The sequence below is a fragment of the Muscardinus avellanarius genome (genome assembly GCF_963383645.1).
Source record: "Muscardinus avellanarius genome assembly, chromosome: 9".
Lineage (NCBI taxonomy): Eukaryota > Metazoa > Chordata > Mammalia > Rodentia > Gliridae > Muscardinus > Muscardinus avellanarius.
The window spans coordinates 61,758,405-61,775,458 of NC_137795.1; the positions used below are offsets into that span (position 1 = coordinate 61,758,405).

At 35.7% G+C, this 17,054-nt stretch overlaps 1 protein-coding gene across 1 annotated transcript in view; it reads left to right on the plus strand.

Moving 5' to 3' along the window:
* The window catches only part of CFAP69 (cilia and flagella associated protein 69), a gene marked incomplete at both ends in the record, with an annotated part of 75,275 nt that overhangs the window by 39,543 nt on the left and 18,678 nt on the right, over positions 1 to 17,054 (plus strand). Inside the window, 5 exons of the mRNA XM_080701194.1 lie at positions 1,823 to 2,039; positions 6,222 to 6,386; positions 10,012 to 10,130; positions 12,429 to 12,547; positions 14,462 to 14,543. Coding sequence (XP_080557320.1) covers positions 1,823 to 2,039; positions 6,222 to 6,386; positions 10,012 to 10,130; positions 12,429 to 12,547; positions 14,462 to 14,543 — 702 coding nt within the window. The remainder of the gene's footprint in view (positions 1 to 1,822; positions 2,040 to 6,221; positions 6,387 to 10,011; positions 10,131 to 12,428; positions 12,548 to 14,461; positions 14,544 to 17,054) is intronic.

Below are 17,054 nucleotides of genomic sequence, written 5' to 3' on the forward strand. Positions count from 1 at the left end.
TTTTCACCTTTTCTCTTTTCATGGAAAAAGAAGTAGGAATTTGAATGCATGTTTAATTTAATATAGTGGTTAAGGCTTTAGTCAGGTGGAATTTCAGACTTTAGTCAGGTGGAATCCCAGCTATCTGGGATTTAGGGAAACTAAATAATTACATTATTGGGTGGGCTATTTGGTTTATCTAAATTCCAGGTAGCTAAACTTAAGCATGGAGATAACACCTACCCCAAGGAATTACTAAGAGGATTTACAGGAACCTCAGCATTTTATTGGTAATACTATATATATATATATATATATATAATCTCAGAAAAAGAAATTTTATAGTTTCAACTTAATTATTTGTCTTGATATATATACATGTATAGAACCTAAATATATTTTTGAAATGTCAAATAGGAAATCATTTAATAAAATATGGTTTATTGTTAGAGGCTTATATAACTTAACATGATAGATATAAGACAATACAATTGACACTACAACTTATAAACCAGTTTTAGTTGATCAAACACCATTTTACAGACAACAGAATCATAGAGCATAATGGTTATGGTGAGCACTTTGTGAGCAATAAAATCAGCTGTTTTTTGTTATATTTTTGTGGCCCACTAATAGTGGTGTTAATGAATATGTACAGTATCATTTGCAGTTCACAAAATATTTCAAAAACATTATTCACTTAATTCTGACAGTAATGCTAGAACTAATAGTTGTTCTTGTTTTCTCAACTGTAAAACTTGAACTCTGCATATGTAAACTAGAAAATAGACAAGTTAAGAGAATTTAGAATAGTTCATAATTGTTATTTTGAAAAAGTTTTGATAGAATGCCAAAATAATATAAAATTAAGTAAAATTGAGTATCATGTTTTATACTCTTGTAAAATGTAAATATGTATGTCAAAATGTTACAGTAGCTAAGCATTTTTTTTTAATTAAAAGTTTAGATTCAGGCCAGGCATAGTGATAAGGCCTGTAATCCCAGCACTTGGGAGGCTGAGACAGGAGGATCACAGGTTCAAGAACAGCCTCAGCAAGTAGTGAGACTCTAATCAATCTAGCAAGACCCCATTTCAAAATAAAAATTTTAAAATGGGACTATGGATGTAGCTTAGAAGTAGAAATGCCCCTGGCTTGAATCTCCAGTACCACAAAAAAAGTTAAAAATAAAATGTTAGAGTCAATAAAATCTTAAAATCCTAGACATGTAATTAAGCATGGTTTCTCACTGACTGACGTTCATTTGGTAGGATGTTTGTATTAGTTCTGTTGTGTGTTTAAATATTAGACATAGCTATTATTTCAGACAAAATTGTTTTTTATGTACACAACTAAGCCTGAGATGTTTTCTTTGAGGGCTGGGAGTGTAGCTCACTGTTAGCGCACTTGCCTAAGGCCCCAGGTCTCTTCCTCAGCACTACAAAAACAAACAAAACAAGCAACAAAAAATGTTTACTTTGAAAAAAAGAGGTGAGGAAAGATGTGCCAGCAGCTTATTTGCCCCAGTTTTTCTACTTGTATGGTTTTATAACCATGAGCTGAAGTCCAAATATGAGGAGCATAGACAAAAAATCAATACATACTTGAATTGTCAGCTAAAAAGTTCCAGCCTCAGAGAAGATCATCCTGACTGCTATGTTACTCTTGTTTGGTTTTGTCTTTTTAGTTTTTCTGTGTTTCTGACATAGATGTGATATTCCAAAAGAAAATATTTTGGAATGACCATCAATAAGATATCAAATATGAATTCTTTTATCTACTCTTCTTAGATTATTGATATTTTAACTACACTCTAACAAAGCATCTTTTCTCCTTTCTCTCAGCTATTAATTGAAGGCCGAGTTATTTTGGCTTTGTTTACCTATTTAAAAAAGCCCGAGAAACACAAAATAATTGAATGGTCCGCAGCACAGCATGAAGAATTACAGCTGCATGCAGTTGCCACTCTGTCGTCCGTGGCTCCCCTACTAATAGAAGAGTACATGTCATGCCAGGGAAATGCTCGCGTCCTGGCATTTCTGGAATGGTGTGAGAGTGAAGGTGGGTGGCCTTTCAAGAGTCCTGTCAAGATTTAAATCTACACATCCAGTTAAACTCTCAATACATTCATAGAAAAAAATTAAGGTGAAGAGAAATAAAATCATACATAAAATTTAACTAAAATTTTTGTATTTATTAGGCTTATCTAAAAACTGTGTATAGGAAGGAAACAATTCGGACAATATTTTAATGTTTTCTTCTAACAAATATTTATTGACTGTCTACTAGATACCACATACTATTTTAGCTGCTAAAACATATTTATGATCAAAATAAATTCTTTACCTTCATTTAATTTAAAAGATATTTTTTCTTTTTCTTTTATTTTTATTTTTTATTTTTTGGTGGTGGTACTGGGGTTCCTGGAAGCCCTTCTTCTACCTCCGGGCTACACTCCCAGACCTATTTTATATTTTTGAAACAGGGTCTCTTACGCCAGCACAGCTGGCTTCGAACCTGCGCAATCCTCCTGTTTCCGCCTCCCAAGCACGGGGATTACAAGCGTGCGCCACCACGCCCAGCTATTTTTTTTTCTTTTTAAAAATAATTTGTTATTTTTCTTTTTTTAATTTTTATTTTTATGTGGATCAAATTGAAAATGGTATACATTCAGACAGTGCTTTGTGCTCCTCCCCTGCTTCACTCCCCCCTTAACAAATGAATATCCAGGTTGACTATGCTACATTCATACTTTTACACATACTCGAATGTAGCTCCTCTATTAATCAACCTCAGCCTTCTTCCTCTCCTACCCTTCCTTTCTGGCTTTGCTGAGGTTTCCCCTCAATTATCTGGAGGCCCTCTGGTGTCACCAATAATCCCTAGTTTGGGCATATTAGAGAAAACATATGTCCCTTTTCTTTCATTGGTTGTGGTGTACCACATATTTCTTGATATGGTTTTGAATACGTATAGCTAGTATTTTGTTTAGAATTTTTGCATCTACATTCATCAAGGATATTGGTCTGTAATTTTCTTTTCTTGAGGTATCTTTATTTGGTTTTGGTATTAATGTGATATTGGCCTCATAGAAGGAATTTGGGAAAATTCCATCTTTTTCAATTTCCTAAAACAAGTTGTGAAGTATTGGGATTAGTTCTTTACTGAAGGTTTTGTAGAATTCAGCTAGAAACCCATCAGGGTCTGGCCTTTTCTTTGATGGCAGAATTTTTATTGCTGTTTCAATTTCTTTGCTTGCTATTGGTTGGTTTAAGCTTGCTATGTCCTCTTGGTTCAGTTTAGGTAGGTTATATGTGCTTAGAAATCTATCGATTTCTTCCATGTTTTCCAATCTATTGGAGTATAAATTTTCAAAATAGTTTCTGATAATCCTTTTAATTTCTCCACTGTGTGTGCTGATTGTCTCCTTTTTCATCTCTGATTTTAATGATTTGAGTTGATTCTCTATTTCTTTTGGTTAGGTTGGGCAGGGATTTTTCAATCTTATTAATCTTTTCAAAGAACCATCTTTCTGTTTTGTTGATTCTTTGAATTGTTTTTTATTCTCTATTTCATTTATTTCTGCTCTAATTTTAATTATTTCCTGCCTTCTGCTGGCTTTGGGATTAGACTGTTGCAGTTTTTCTAGGTCCTTGAGATGCATCGTTAGGTTGTTTACTTGGCGACTGTTCTTCTTATGTGGACACTCAATGCTATAAACTTAATAGCACCTTCAAAGTGTCCCATAGATTTTGGTAAATTGTGTCTCTATTTTCATTTAATTCCAGAAATTTCTTTATTTCTCCCCTTATTTCTGATCTTACCCACTTATCATTCAGTAGTATATCATTCAATCTCCATGTGTTTAAATAGTTTCTTTTAGTCTTCCTGTTGCTGATTTCTCCTTTCATTTCATTGTGATCTGAAAAATGCAGGGAAATACATTACATCTTTTGAACTTGCTGATGATGCTTGCTTTGTGGCACAGGATGTGATCTATTTTGGAGAAGGTGCCATGGGCTGTGGAATATGTATGCTGTTTCTGATTGAAATATTCTGTATTTGTCTATTAGGTCCATTTGGTTTATAGTTTTCTTTAGTTCCTTAGTTTCTTTACTCATCTTTTGCTTTGAAGATCGATCTAGTGGAACGAGAGGTATGTTGAAGTTCCCCAATATTATTTTATTTGGGTCTATTTGAGATCTGATGTACTGAAAGGTTTGTTTTACAAAAGTGGGTGAACCCACATTTGGGGCATAAACATTTACTTTCATTATATCTTCTTGATGGATTGTTCCTTTTTATAAAAGTGCCCTGCTTTGTCTCTTCTGATGTGTTTTAGCTTAAAATCTCTTTTGTTGTATATTAGCATTGCTACCCCAGCCCATCTTTGGTCTCCATTAGCATGATATATCTTCTTCCATCCTTTCACTTTCAATCTATGAGTGTCGTTGGCTGTAAGGTGAGTTTCTTACAAGCAGCATGTATTTGGATGAGTTGAATTCTTTGATGTTCAGGGTTATTATTGAAATATGAATTTTGTTTCCTGTCATTTTGTGTTCTATCTTCTGTTTGGTATAATGTTATTTCTTCTTTACTTAGTTGCCCTGCTGATCATCTTCATATCTTCTCTGGTTCTGAAATTTGCTTCTGTTTTTTTCTTTATGGTTTATTTCTTTTAAGTATTTTCTCTAGTGTTGGCTTTGTATTCATGAATTTTTTGAGATTTTGCTTATCTTGAAACGTTTCTGTTTCTTTATCAATTTTAAATTACAATCTTGCTGGATATAGCAGTTTTGGTTGGAAGTTTTTATCTTCCAGGGTCTGAATTACATCATACCTGTCTCTCCTAGCATTCATGACTTGGGTTGTAAAGTCTGGGGTGATTTTTATTGTTTTGCTCCTATATGTCACCCATTCTTTTGTTCTTATTGCTTTTAAGATTCTTTCCTTAGACTCTATGTTGGTCATTTTGATTATTACAGGGTGCGGAGAGGTTCTTCTGTGATCTTAACAATGTTCTCTATGTCTCCTGAACATGTATGTCCAAGTCTCTTTCCATGTTTGGAAAACTCTCTGAAATTATTTCTCTCAAGAGATTACAAATACCCTTAGTCTGTACCTCTATCCCTTCTTCAATACCTTTCATCCGTAGGTTAGGATGTTTCATGTTGTCCCATGTTTGTTGAATGCTTAAGTTTTGTTGCTATAATGACTTCTGTATGCTGCTGACTGTGATTTGGGCTTTGAATATACTGTCTTCTAAGAGTGATACTCTATTTTCCATTTCATCTTATCTTCCAGGAAAGCCTCAGCAAGTAGTGAGACTCTCATCAACCTATTGAGACCCTGTTTCAAACTAAACATAAAACAGGGCTGGAAGTAGCTTGAAGTAGAATGCCCCTGGGCTCAATCCCCAGGAACACACACACACACACACACACACACACACACACACACACACACTTGAAAATACTCAACCCTGTTGGTAATCAGAGAAATATGAATTAAGTTAAAAATTAACTACCCCAGATCTGGGGGAAAATCAAACTTATACACTGAATTTATACCTCAACTTTGGGAAACAATTTAGCTCTGTGTGTGTTACTGGGGACTGAATACAGGGGTGTTCTGTCACTGAGCTACACCCCAGCCCTTTTTTATTTTTTTATTTTGTACAGGTTCTTACTAAGTTAGTGCAGTGTTGGCCTCGAACTTACGATCCTTCTGTCTCAATCTTCCAAGTAGTCACATTACAGTATGTGTCACTGTTCCTGGCATACATTAGCAATTTTTCCAAAATACAGTATACCTTCTATGATTCTGGTGTCACCCAGAGAAGCCCTTCTCAGTGGAAAGAAGAGGACATGAACCAGAATGTTCATTGTGGTTGTTTGTACTAGTGAATGAGTGAACTGTACTTAATTCATTTTTAAAATGAATACTGAAAACAATTAAAATGGATCATCCAGATCTAGTTATGACCATGTGAATAATAATATTGAGTAACAGAAGAAAGTTGCAAAACAATGAGATATATTTGAGTAAAATTTTAAAGTACATATTTTAAGATTAGAAGGAAAAGGGAAAGGATAGTACTTTTCTAAAAAGAATGAAAGTAAATATGAAAAAAAATTTAACATCTGTTTATACTTGCAGATATGTTATATTATTTTGCTCATTTGAAATGTTTTGTGTTTTAATTTTCTTGATATAAATTAAATTGCCAACTTTTCTCCTCAGATTCATTCTTTAGCCATGGCAACAGTTTTCATGGTGCAGGTGGCCGTGGCAACAAGTTTGCCCAGATGCGTTATAGTTTAAGACTCCTGAGAGCCATGGTCTACCTTGAAGATGAGACGATAAATATTGATCTATGTGAAAAGAAGGCAATTCAGCAGCTAATAAGTAAGATATAACATGAGAGTTTACTTAAGAAATTAGATGATTTTTAACACTAGAGGTTTTGTTTGAATATTTTTCTACAAATTTGTCTTTCTGGCTGAGAAACTCCTGGGTATTTTCTTGATTATTGCTCATATTATTCCTATAAACTAGTTTTTCTTTTTAGTGAAATATCATAATTCTTAATCCTTTAAACATTTTTTTTTGTCAATTCAGAGACCATTTCATTTTTAGGATTATCTTTTTTTTTAAATGGACTACTGTTCTATTTCATTCTTTCAGTAATAAGATTATCACTTATGCCAAGCCTTTTGGAACCATTTTAAAGGAGGATAAAATTACATTTTCCAATTCATTTGGCCTGCCAGAACACTGGTATATTGTATTTGCAGAAAGATATATAGGAGTTTCTTTTCTGAAATGAAATATCAGAATATCCTTGATTTTTCAACTTATAGTTGATTATACTAAGTCAGCTTGTCACTGAAATCATGTATATGTGAGTCTACTATAAAATTCAGACCTAAACAAAAGCAGTTTTGTCTGTTGTCACTTAAAATTAGTTCTCAAGCCCTTGCCTTTCTTGACTTTGAAAAGTTTATCAGTCATTCATATTCAATGATTGTTCATGTAAGTTATATGCAGTGGACTCTCCATATCCTTGGGTTCTGCATCCATGGATTTAACCAACTATAGATTAAAAATATTTGAAAAAAAAATTATGTCTGTACTGAGCATGAACAGAACCTTTTTCTTGTTATCCCTCCCTAAACAATATGGTTTAACAACTATTTATATAGCATTTACATTATATTGGGTATTACAAGTAGTTGATTATTTCAACTATACAATAAGATATGCATAAGTTATATGCACTATTACACCATTTTATACATGGATTTTGGTATGCAAGAGGTTTCTGAAACCACTCAAAATACAAAGGGACAGCCATCATCTGCTTGTGTTAATTTTCTTTTACTGTGACGAATATCTGAGATAAATAAATTTATAAGGAGTAAAAGTTTAGTATGGCTCATAGTTTCAGAGGCTTCAGTCCATGGTCACTTGGTCTGTTGCTTTCAGGCCTGTGGCAGAACATTGCATCATGGGAGAAGTTAACAGAGGAAGCTTCTCACCTCATGAAGGCCAGGAAGTGAAAGATAAGAAATAGGAAGAAGCCTGTATCCCCTTAGGTTAGGTTGCTGGACCTTCCCCCCAGCAACCTAACTTTCTTCCATTACGCACCACCTTCCAAAGGGACCATTGACCAGGATCAAGTCTTCAACACATGGACCTTTAGGGGTATTCAGGATCCAAACCATAGCATTGCTGGATGTCAACTAATTACAAATGCTTCTACTCATTAAAGTAGCTTCTTATCCATCATACATGGAGAGGGATGAAGCCCTGCAATCATAATGCTAGTAAGGAAAAAAGAAGTATATCAAAAAAGGAGCTAAGCACCCACAGTTACCTTCTTGCCAAATTTCTTTAAATGATCAAATCTGGAAGTACATCTTCTTACACCCAAGTACATTATACTGTATAAAATTCTGTATTAAGGCCCCACCCTAACTGGAAATATAACCTTCCTGGAGTAAGGAATGGATTAGTGAAGAGAAAACAAAAATCAAGAGTTTTTCTGCCTTTAATTGGAAAGAAGTTTATTTCTATCATGTGAGTTATAGTAATATGCTTAAAATAGTCATTACATTGTAATGACTAAATTGCATTGTAATTTTTATCAAAGCCACTTTCTGTATAGATACAGAGATTAAAAACAGGTATGTATAGATCAGGACACTGAGGTTCCTGCCCCTGATAAGAAGAAAAGAAAATAAGTATATGATAATATACTTAATAGGAGCCTATGAGGGCAAAGATTGTTTCAAGAGAAAAGTGATTAGTCTTTCAAACAAAGAGATAGCAAGATAGCATGAGCAGAGATAATGATGCTGAAGTGTGTGTGTGATGATGTGTTCCGAGACAGTTTAAGTGGAGGTATGGTTTTATGAAGACAAATGTGATGAGATAAGGTTAATTGTATAGTCAAGACCCAAACTGGAAAGAGTTTTGAGTGGTAAACAACAGAGTCTGAACTTCTTCCTTTGTGGGGAGACCTTAGAGGTTTAGATCATTGAAGCCATGTGTACAATGCTACATTGTAGGAAGAAAAATCTTGACAAAATAGAATGATTTAGAATTGAAATAAGGAAAGGGCAGAAAGTTAAAGGGTACTTAAGTATGAAGAAAGTAATTTAGTATTAACGAACTCTGTTACAGATTAATGGACTCTGTTACAGTCTCTGAGAAGACTTACAGGCCTGCACTCAGATAGAAAGGAAACTAAAATTATCTAGAAAAGGGAAGCAGACCTGTGGCCAGCCGGTGACAAGATTTCTTAAAGATGCTCCTGATGAAGGAACATAGGCCCCTCTCTCCATGGCATATCCGTTCACTGGCTCTCCAGCAGGTGCAGCTGTCCTCAGTAGGGTCTGATCCCCCATCTGTAATTCTTCCTCACAGGACCAAGAATACTTTCTTAGGGACAGCTATGGAGATAGGATGTAATTTCTTTGGAAAAAATAGCACTGTAATGTCTTGCTAAGTACAGTGACCCCTTTAACAGAGAGGGGAAAATGACTTTTAATCAATATTTAAAGCATAAAGCATATTCCTTTTTGAGGGAAAAATTTGTTATGAACATCATTTCAAGCCAGGCATGATGTCTCATTCTTGTAATCCCAGTACTTGGGAGGCTGAGACAGGAGGATTTGGGTTTGCGGCCAGCCTCAGCTACTTAGGCCTTTGCAACTTAGTGAGACCCTGTTTCAAAATAAAGAATAAAAAGAGAGCTGGGGGTATAGCTCAGAGGTAGAATGCCCCTGGGTTCCATCCTCAGTACTGCAAGCAAAAAAAAAAAGAATAAAAAATCAGGCTGGGGGTGTAGCTCAGAGGTAGAATGCCTCTAGGTTCAGTCCCCAGCAACACACACACACACACACACACACACACACACACACACACACACACACATCTTTTCATTGCAACTGCCCATTGCAGTTTTGATTAGATAGAAAAGATTTTTAAAAAGACGTAGATTTCTGTTACCTAAAGTTGTTGAAGACACCTCCAGATAGACATGAGGAGATAATGCAGAAAGAAAGAATAGAAATGGAAAATATACTTAGGTCTTTCACATTTGTTAGAAATGAGAAGAAGAGATGAGATGAACTATAATCAGACCTTTGGGGCATGTATTTACAAAGGTATTAATTTCTTCCTAATTAAATAATATATATATGTATATGTTTAATTGGAATTTATTGGGCAAAGTATCAAGTTGTTAGGGTATCCTTTAATGATATTAATTCAATACTAGAATTTTTCTCTATATTATTTCAAGACATTTTATGTTTGCAGGGGTACCAGTTGATTATATGGAGAACTAAAAGTGTCTATTTACCATACTCTGTCCACAATTTCTGTTACTATGCAGTGAAAATAGTCCCCCCACAATAGTTTCTCTAGCTGAAGAAGCTTGTTGCCAGGGATTTCCAAGCAGTAACAGATCAAAATGGAAATACAGTATCTATTAACATTATATTCTTTAATTTTTTCATACCAGGAATCTTTAAAAATATTATAAGCAACTCTAATGAAAAGGAAGAGGCCATTGTTTTAGAAATCCAGTCTGATATATTACTTATCTTATCTGGTCTTTGTGAGCATCATATTCAAAGAAAGGTATGTATACCTATAAATTCAAATTTATTCAGATCTTCAAATCACCTAGCATTATGAATTTTTAAAAGTGTTTATTAGCTGGACATAGTGGCACATGCTTATAATCCTAGTATTGGGGAGACTGAAACAGGAGGATCTCAGGTTTGAGGCCAGCCTCAGCAATTTAGCCAGGCCCTCAGCTACTAAATGAGAAGCTGTTTCAAAATAAAAAATAATATAGGGCTGAGGGTCCAGCTCAGAGGTAGAATGCCCCTGGGTTCAATCCCCAGTACAAAGGAAAGGAAGGAAAAGGATAGGAAGAGAGGGAGAAAGAAAAAGGAGGAAGTGAGGGAAGAAGGAAGGAAGGAAGAAAAAGAGGGAGGAAGGAAGGGAGGAAGGAAAGAAACTGCCAAACACCTGCCCCAAGAAGACTGTACTGTTACAAATGTGTGGGGTTTTAGTTGAGTTCATACCTAAAACTGAAAGTAAGAATAAGAGCTTACTTCCCTTTGTTCTTTCTTAGCTCCATGGTAAACTCTGAGTCTCAGAAATTGGTAATTTAAGTAAAAGAAAGATGAAAATAAAAACATAAAAATAAAACATTATTAATGTTTAGGTAGTTAGATTTTTAGGGTAGGGTAACAGAAATAGTGAATGTAGGTTTCACACCATGCCATGATGCAACTTCTTTTATATTCTACTACTCCGTGCTGTTTTCTTCTGGAAAAATAATCATAATCTTGTTTACTATGAACCAGAAAGAACAACAAGGCAATGACAAAAGTAATTGTCAAGGGAAAAATATGAAATGTTAATAATTTCATGTAAATTATTAAAGGTTTAATGACCATTTATATACTTATTCTCCCGAGAGCATTATAAAATCTTTAATAGTAACTATTACTATTATTTGTCTGACATTCACTTTAACATGGAAGAAAATAAGGTGGTAAGTTTTATTGTTTTTATTTTTTAAAAAGAATGAAAGAAATATAAGCCAGGCATGATAGCACACACTTGTAATCCCAGCATTTGGAAGGCTGAGACAGGAGGATCGTGATTCACGGACAGCCTCAGCTACTTAGTGAGGACCTTTGCAACTCAGTGGGACTCTGTTTCAAAATATAGAGTGGTATCTTTCCAAAAGCGTTGAAATCAGAGAACTACAGTAACATGCATACCCATGTTCATAGAAGCACAATTCGTAATAGCCAAAATATGGAACCACCCTTGGTCTCCATCAACAGATGAATGGATTGCAAAATTATGGGAAATATACACAGTGGAATTCTACTCAGCTATAAAGAAGAACAAAATCATGTCATTCACAAGAAGATGGAAAGACCTGGAGAACATTGTTAAGTAAGATTAGTCAAGCACAGAAAGAAAAGGGACAAATGTTTTCTCTAATATGTCCAAACTAGGGAGTATTAGAAATACGAGTGGGACTCCAGATAATGGAGGCAAAACCTCAGCAAAGCTAGAAAGGAAGGGTAGGAGAGGAAGAAGGCTGAGGTTGATTAATGGAGGAGCTACATTTGAATATGTGTAAAACTATGAGTGTAGCATGGTCAACCTGGACACTCATTGTTGGAGGGAAAGGGGAAGTGGGGCGTGGGAGAGGGTAGCAAGCACAGTCTGAATGTATGCCATTTTCAATATGATCCACATTAAAAAAAATTTAAAAATTCATTAAAAAAAAACCAAGAGTTAAAAATAGGGCTAAGGGTGTAGCTCAGAGGTAGAGTAGAATGCCCTGGGTTCTACCCGCAGTTCCTCAAAAAAGAAAGAAAGAAAAACAAAAATTGTAAAGAGACATTAAGTTGGCATGTTGACTGATGGCCTCTCTTAAAATAATTACTTTTAAAATAATTTATCTTAAATTCCTGATGTGTGTGTGTGTGTGTGTGTGTGTGAGAGAGAGAGAGAGAGACAGACAGACAGACAGACAGACAGACAGACAGACAGACAAGGGATGGAATCCAGTGACATTCTACCTCCAAGTTATACCCTCAGCCCTATTTTTTATTCTTTATTTTGAAACAGGGTCTCACTGAGTTTCAAAGATCCTCACTAAGTAGCTGAGGCTGTCCAGGAACTCAGATCCTCCTGTCTCAGCCTCCCAAATGCTGGGATTACAAGTGTGCACCACCATGCCCGGCTCACGATTTTTAAAAATTATATTAAAATTATTTTTCCTAAGAGTTTGATAACAATATATTTCTGGTATGAAAATTGTTTTGGGTGACTGGATGAAGTGGGGAGGAATGGATTACATATTTATTTCAAGAAGTAAGTTTAAACAAATCTCTTAAACAGGAGATTTTTGGAACTGAAGGAGTAGATATAATTCTTCATGTAATGAAAACTGACCCCAAGAAGATACAGAGTGGCTTGGGCTATAATGTACTTCTATTTAGCACATTGGACAGCATTTGGTAAGTATCACTGTAACCAGACTAGGTAGAATCACAGAAAGAGAAAATTAACTCTACAGTATACGCACCAATTTTCTTCCCTCAAAACCACACTGGTGAGATAACTTTATGTCTTTTATTTTAGGTTACTCCAAAAATGACACTCACCAGTGTCAAGTAATCTTGCCCATCACTCAAATAGTAAAGTTCTATCTAAATTCAAATCCTTGCTTTTGTGATTTAAGTCCATTCCACATTGGCCTAGTCTAGAAAAACACAAGTATCCACTGTTACTCATACAGCAGTGTCCTTATATTTCAGTTCTGTCGTGGGGCTCCCTTCTCTGTTTTCATGGTCACTTGTGTGTCCCTCTGGAATGCCATACTACTTTAATATTTATGTCACTTAGTCTGAGTATCTGGTAGAGTAAGTCTTCCAACTTTTTTCTTCTCTACCAATATTGTCTTGTTTTTATTTTTAACTCTTTGCTCTTAGATATTGTCAAAGTTGTCCAGAGAAGCAACCGATAGGAGTTATATAGAAATAGAGGTTTATTCTAAGGAATTTGCTCACAGAAGTGTGAAGGCTGAAAGTCCCATGTTAGGAAAAAAAAAGTCATCAAGCTGGAGATCCAGGAGAGCTGATGGTGTAGTTCCTAGCTCTAAGGACCAAGAGAGCCATTGTTCCAAGTTTAGTTCCTAGCTCCGAGGACCACGAGAGCCATTGGTCCAAGTTTTAGTCTGAAAACTTGATATGCTTGAGACTCAAGAAGAGCTAGTTTTTTAGTTCGAGTCTGAAAGTTTCCATTTCAGCTCTGCAGCCAGGCAGAGGAGTTGCCATTTACTCAGCCTGTTTGTTCTGCTCAGCATTTCAACTCTTTGGGTAAAGTTCATAGACATTAGGAGGGACATGTGCTTTATTTGGTCTGTAATTTACTTTCTCATCCACATATACTAACTTTCTAAATGTCTGGCCACCCTAGAAGTGGTAAAACCTAGGACCACTAGTACTGGACCACCTGAACTGGAGAGGCTAAGTTCTTGGCATTTGGGGCACCAAGTTTGCCCGTGTCCCAACCCCAGTGCCCCTAAAGCCATCATAAAACAAGCAGTAGAATGCTCAAGAGGGAGCCATATTGAGGAACGAGACATGGGGAGGTGGTCCCAGCCAGTTTGCAGTGCTGGGAAGAACATAGTTTATTCTCTGTTACTACTAACTACCACTACCACCAGCAATAGCTTGTTCTGCCCATAGCCCTACTGGCACAAATAGTAAAAGTACCCCTGGGCCAGACATGGTGGCGCACGCTTATAATCCCAGCACTTGGGAGGCCGAGACAGATGGATCCCACAGGTTTGAAGCCAGCCTCAGCTACTTAGTGAGGCTCTCAGCAACTTAATGAGACCCTGTTTCCAAATAAAACATAAAATAGATCTGGAAGAGGTAGAAAGCCTCTGGGTTCTATCCCCAGTACCACACACACAAAAAGAAAGTAGCCCTGGAAGCAGCATCAGCCCCTCACTCCTTGTGATCTGTACAGACTTAAGCAGCAAACTCTTTAGCAAATAATTTCAACTGCAAAAAAGATGTAATCAGGAATTGCCAAATGAAATATACCAACACTGTGAAAGACAATAAATAGATAAACCCTGAAAAAATAGTTATTAGAGCAACTGAAGGAGATATGTATGAATCATTAATATCATGAAATCAAAGGAGAATGTTGTACTTACAGGAAATAAATAGGCAGTTTGAATAATTTATTGGTATAGATTAAAATAGTTGAAATTAAACTACTGGTAAAATTTCTTCAAAGTTCTATTTTAAAACATAAAACAACTACTTGTTTTAAAGGAATGCTTTGATAGAAAGTTTGATCGATTAAATTTAATATTAAATGTTTATCAAATGAGTATATATTTTTAAATTTTTAAGGTGCTGTGTTTTGGGGTGTTATTCCTCAGAAGATTGCTTTCTTGAAAAGGAAGGCATTTTTCTTCTTTTGGATATATTGGCAGTAAGTATGATTGTAATTGTAAAACAAGAAATATGTCTTTATTAACCTTTTCCAAACCAAGTGTCACAGAGCACTATTTTGTGAATAAATGTGTCCCTTAATTATGTTCACGTGTATTGTTTTAAACAAAATTCCTCTTGGAGATTCATCAAGCACTAGCATATTAAGGGTTCTGAAAATTCCTCCAGTCAAGAAATCAGTTTACTCAGGTTACTGTTCCCAAATACAGGTAAGCAGAGAATTTGTTTTTCTTTTATTTTCCTTATACACTATTGGCCTGCTAAAAATCAATTTTTGAAGAGCAAGACTGTATGAAATCTTATACTCCATTTATCAAAAGCTTCTAACTTTACCCACAGTATTAAGATAGACCTGAGTTTTGGGGGGCTTTATATAGGGTGTGGGTGGGGGAAGGGATGCTGGAGATCAAATGCAGGGCGTTGCCCTCACAAGGCAACCGCTGTGTATAGTTTGTGTGTAATGGGAAGAAGTCTGGTGAGTCAGACAAGCAGCATTTGGCAGGATGAGCAGGAGGGAGCAAGCCAGGCCTTCTAGCAGTCGCCACATAGCAGCTGTGAAGAATATAAACCTCAGTTCTAGCCTCAGTGCTATGTGGGGTTGGTAGTCAGAATGATATGGAAGTGATGAAAATTATAATTTTTGTCTCAATGAAAATTTGAAAAACATTTTCATGGAGAGTTCTAGCCATAGCTACTGTCTATGATTATCACCATTCTTAGTTTTATTAACAAAATAATAAACCAACTTCACTTTAATAAACATGATAAAAATTAATTATGTCTCTTCACATCTCTGAAAGAAAACTGATTAATAGCTCTTTTTATAATGACCTCATCTATAAAACAGGGTTAACAACAGTATTTACCTCATCACACTGTTGGACGGGTTAAATGATGATACTGTGTGTGAGTGTGTGTGTGTGAGTGTGTGTGTGTGTGTGTGTGTGTGTATTATGTGCATGCTTGTGCTGATGAGTCTAAACATAAATACATCAAATATATTATGTCTAAACATAAATACATCAATTATAATAGTGCCTGACACATGTTAATGCTTTGTAGTTGCTACTAATGAATATTCTTACTAGTGTTTGATGTGGGTTGAACCAGTAAGGTTCATTACAAATTGATATTTTTTCAGTTTTATATCAGCTTCAACCTTTGATACTTGCTCTTACTCCTAAAAGTGAAGTAGAGGAATAAAATAAAAACGTGATTGAGAGTTCTGCTTGATAGAATTCTGCTAAGATATTTATTTAGTGTGCAATATTAATTGCTAATGATGGTTGAGTATTATTGAGAGCTTACTAGTGCCACAAGTCTTACATAGCTCATAATAACACCCTTTAGATAGTATTATCTGTTAGAAGCAGAAACTGCCATTCAAACAAAAGGCTGCATGTTTCCTTTGCTTTGTTCTATTAGCAGGATACGATGAAAGTTAACAAGAATATTCCACATAGAAAAATTACTGCAGAGAGGTCATTGTTAGGGGTAAAATTTTCTAATCAAAATTTTGGTTTATTATAAAATAAATAAAATAGGGCTGGGATGTAGCTCAGTGGCAAAACGCTTGCCTGGCAAGTACACCGCCCTGGGTTTGATCCCCAGTCCAAAAAGACAAAAAGAAAGACCCCCTTTCAAATAAATAAGTCCGTGCGTGGTGGCACATGCTTGTAATCCCAGCATTCAGGAGGCAGAGACAGGAGGATCGTGATTTGCGGACAGCCTCAGCTACTTAGGCCCTTCACAGCTCAGTGAGACCCTGTTTCAAAATAAGGAATGAAAAATAGGGTTGGGGGTGTAGCTCAGATGTAGAATGCCCCTGGGTTCCATCCCCAGTACTGCAATAAATAAATAAATGAATAAATAAAATATACTTGATGACAAGGGAGGTTTTTGTAAATGCTTGTATACTACTTATGGATACTGATTTACTAAACTGCAAAACCATGTCTCATGTTTATTTTTTATATTTGACTTTAACACCAGTTATTCTCTTGATAACAAGTAAATTGTAACTAATATGAATCTTTTCAAACCTTAAAAAAACAAATAAACTAGAAAGATCAGGTAATTGCAGTGAACCATGTTGTGGCTGAACTAGTTCCTCTTAAAATTAACATTTTAGCCGGGCGTGGTGGCGCACGCTTGTAATCCCCGCGCTTGGGAGGCAGAGACAGGAGGATCGCGCAGGTTCAAAGCCAGCCGCGCGCGCTGGCTTAGGAGACCCTGTTTCCAAATAAAAAAGTATAAAAAATAGGTCTGGGAGTGTAGCCCGGAGGTAGAAGGGCTTCCAGGAACCCCAGTACCACCAAAAAAAAAAAAAAAAAAAAAAAAAATTAACATTTTCACTTGTATATCAAATTTCCCTTCCCAACTCAACCAAATGCATCCATTTTTGGCCATGACATAATGACTACTTCACAGTTATACTGAATCTCTTCTTCTTCTTCTTCTTCTTCTTCTTCTTCTTCTTCTTCTTCTTCTT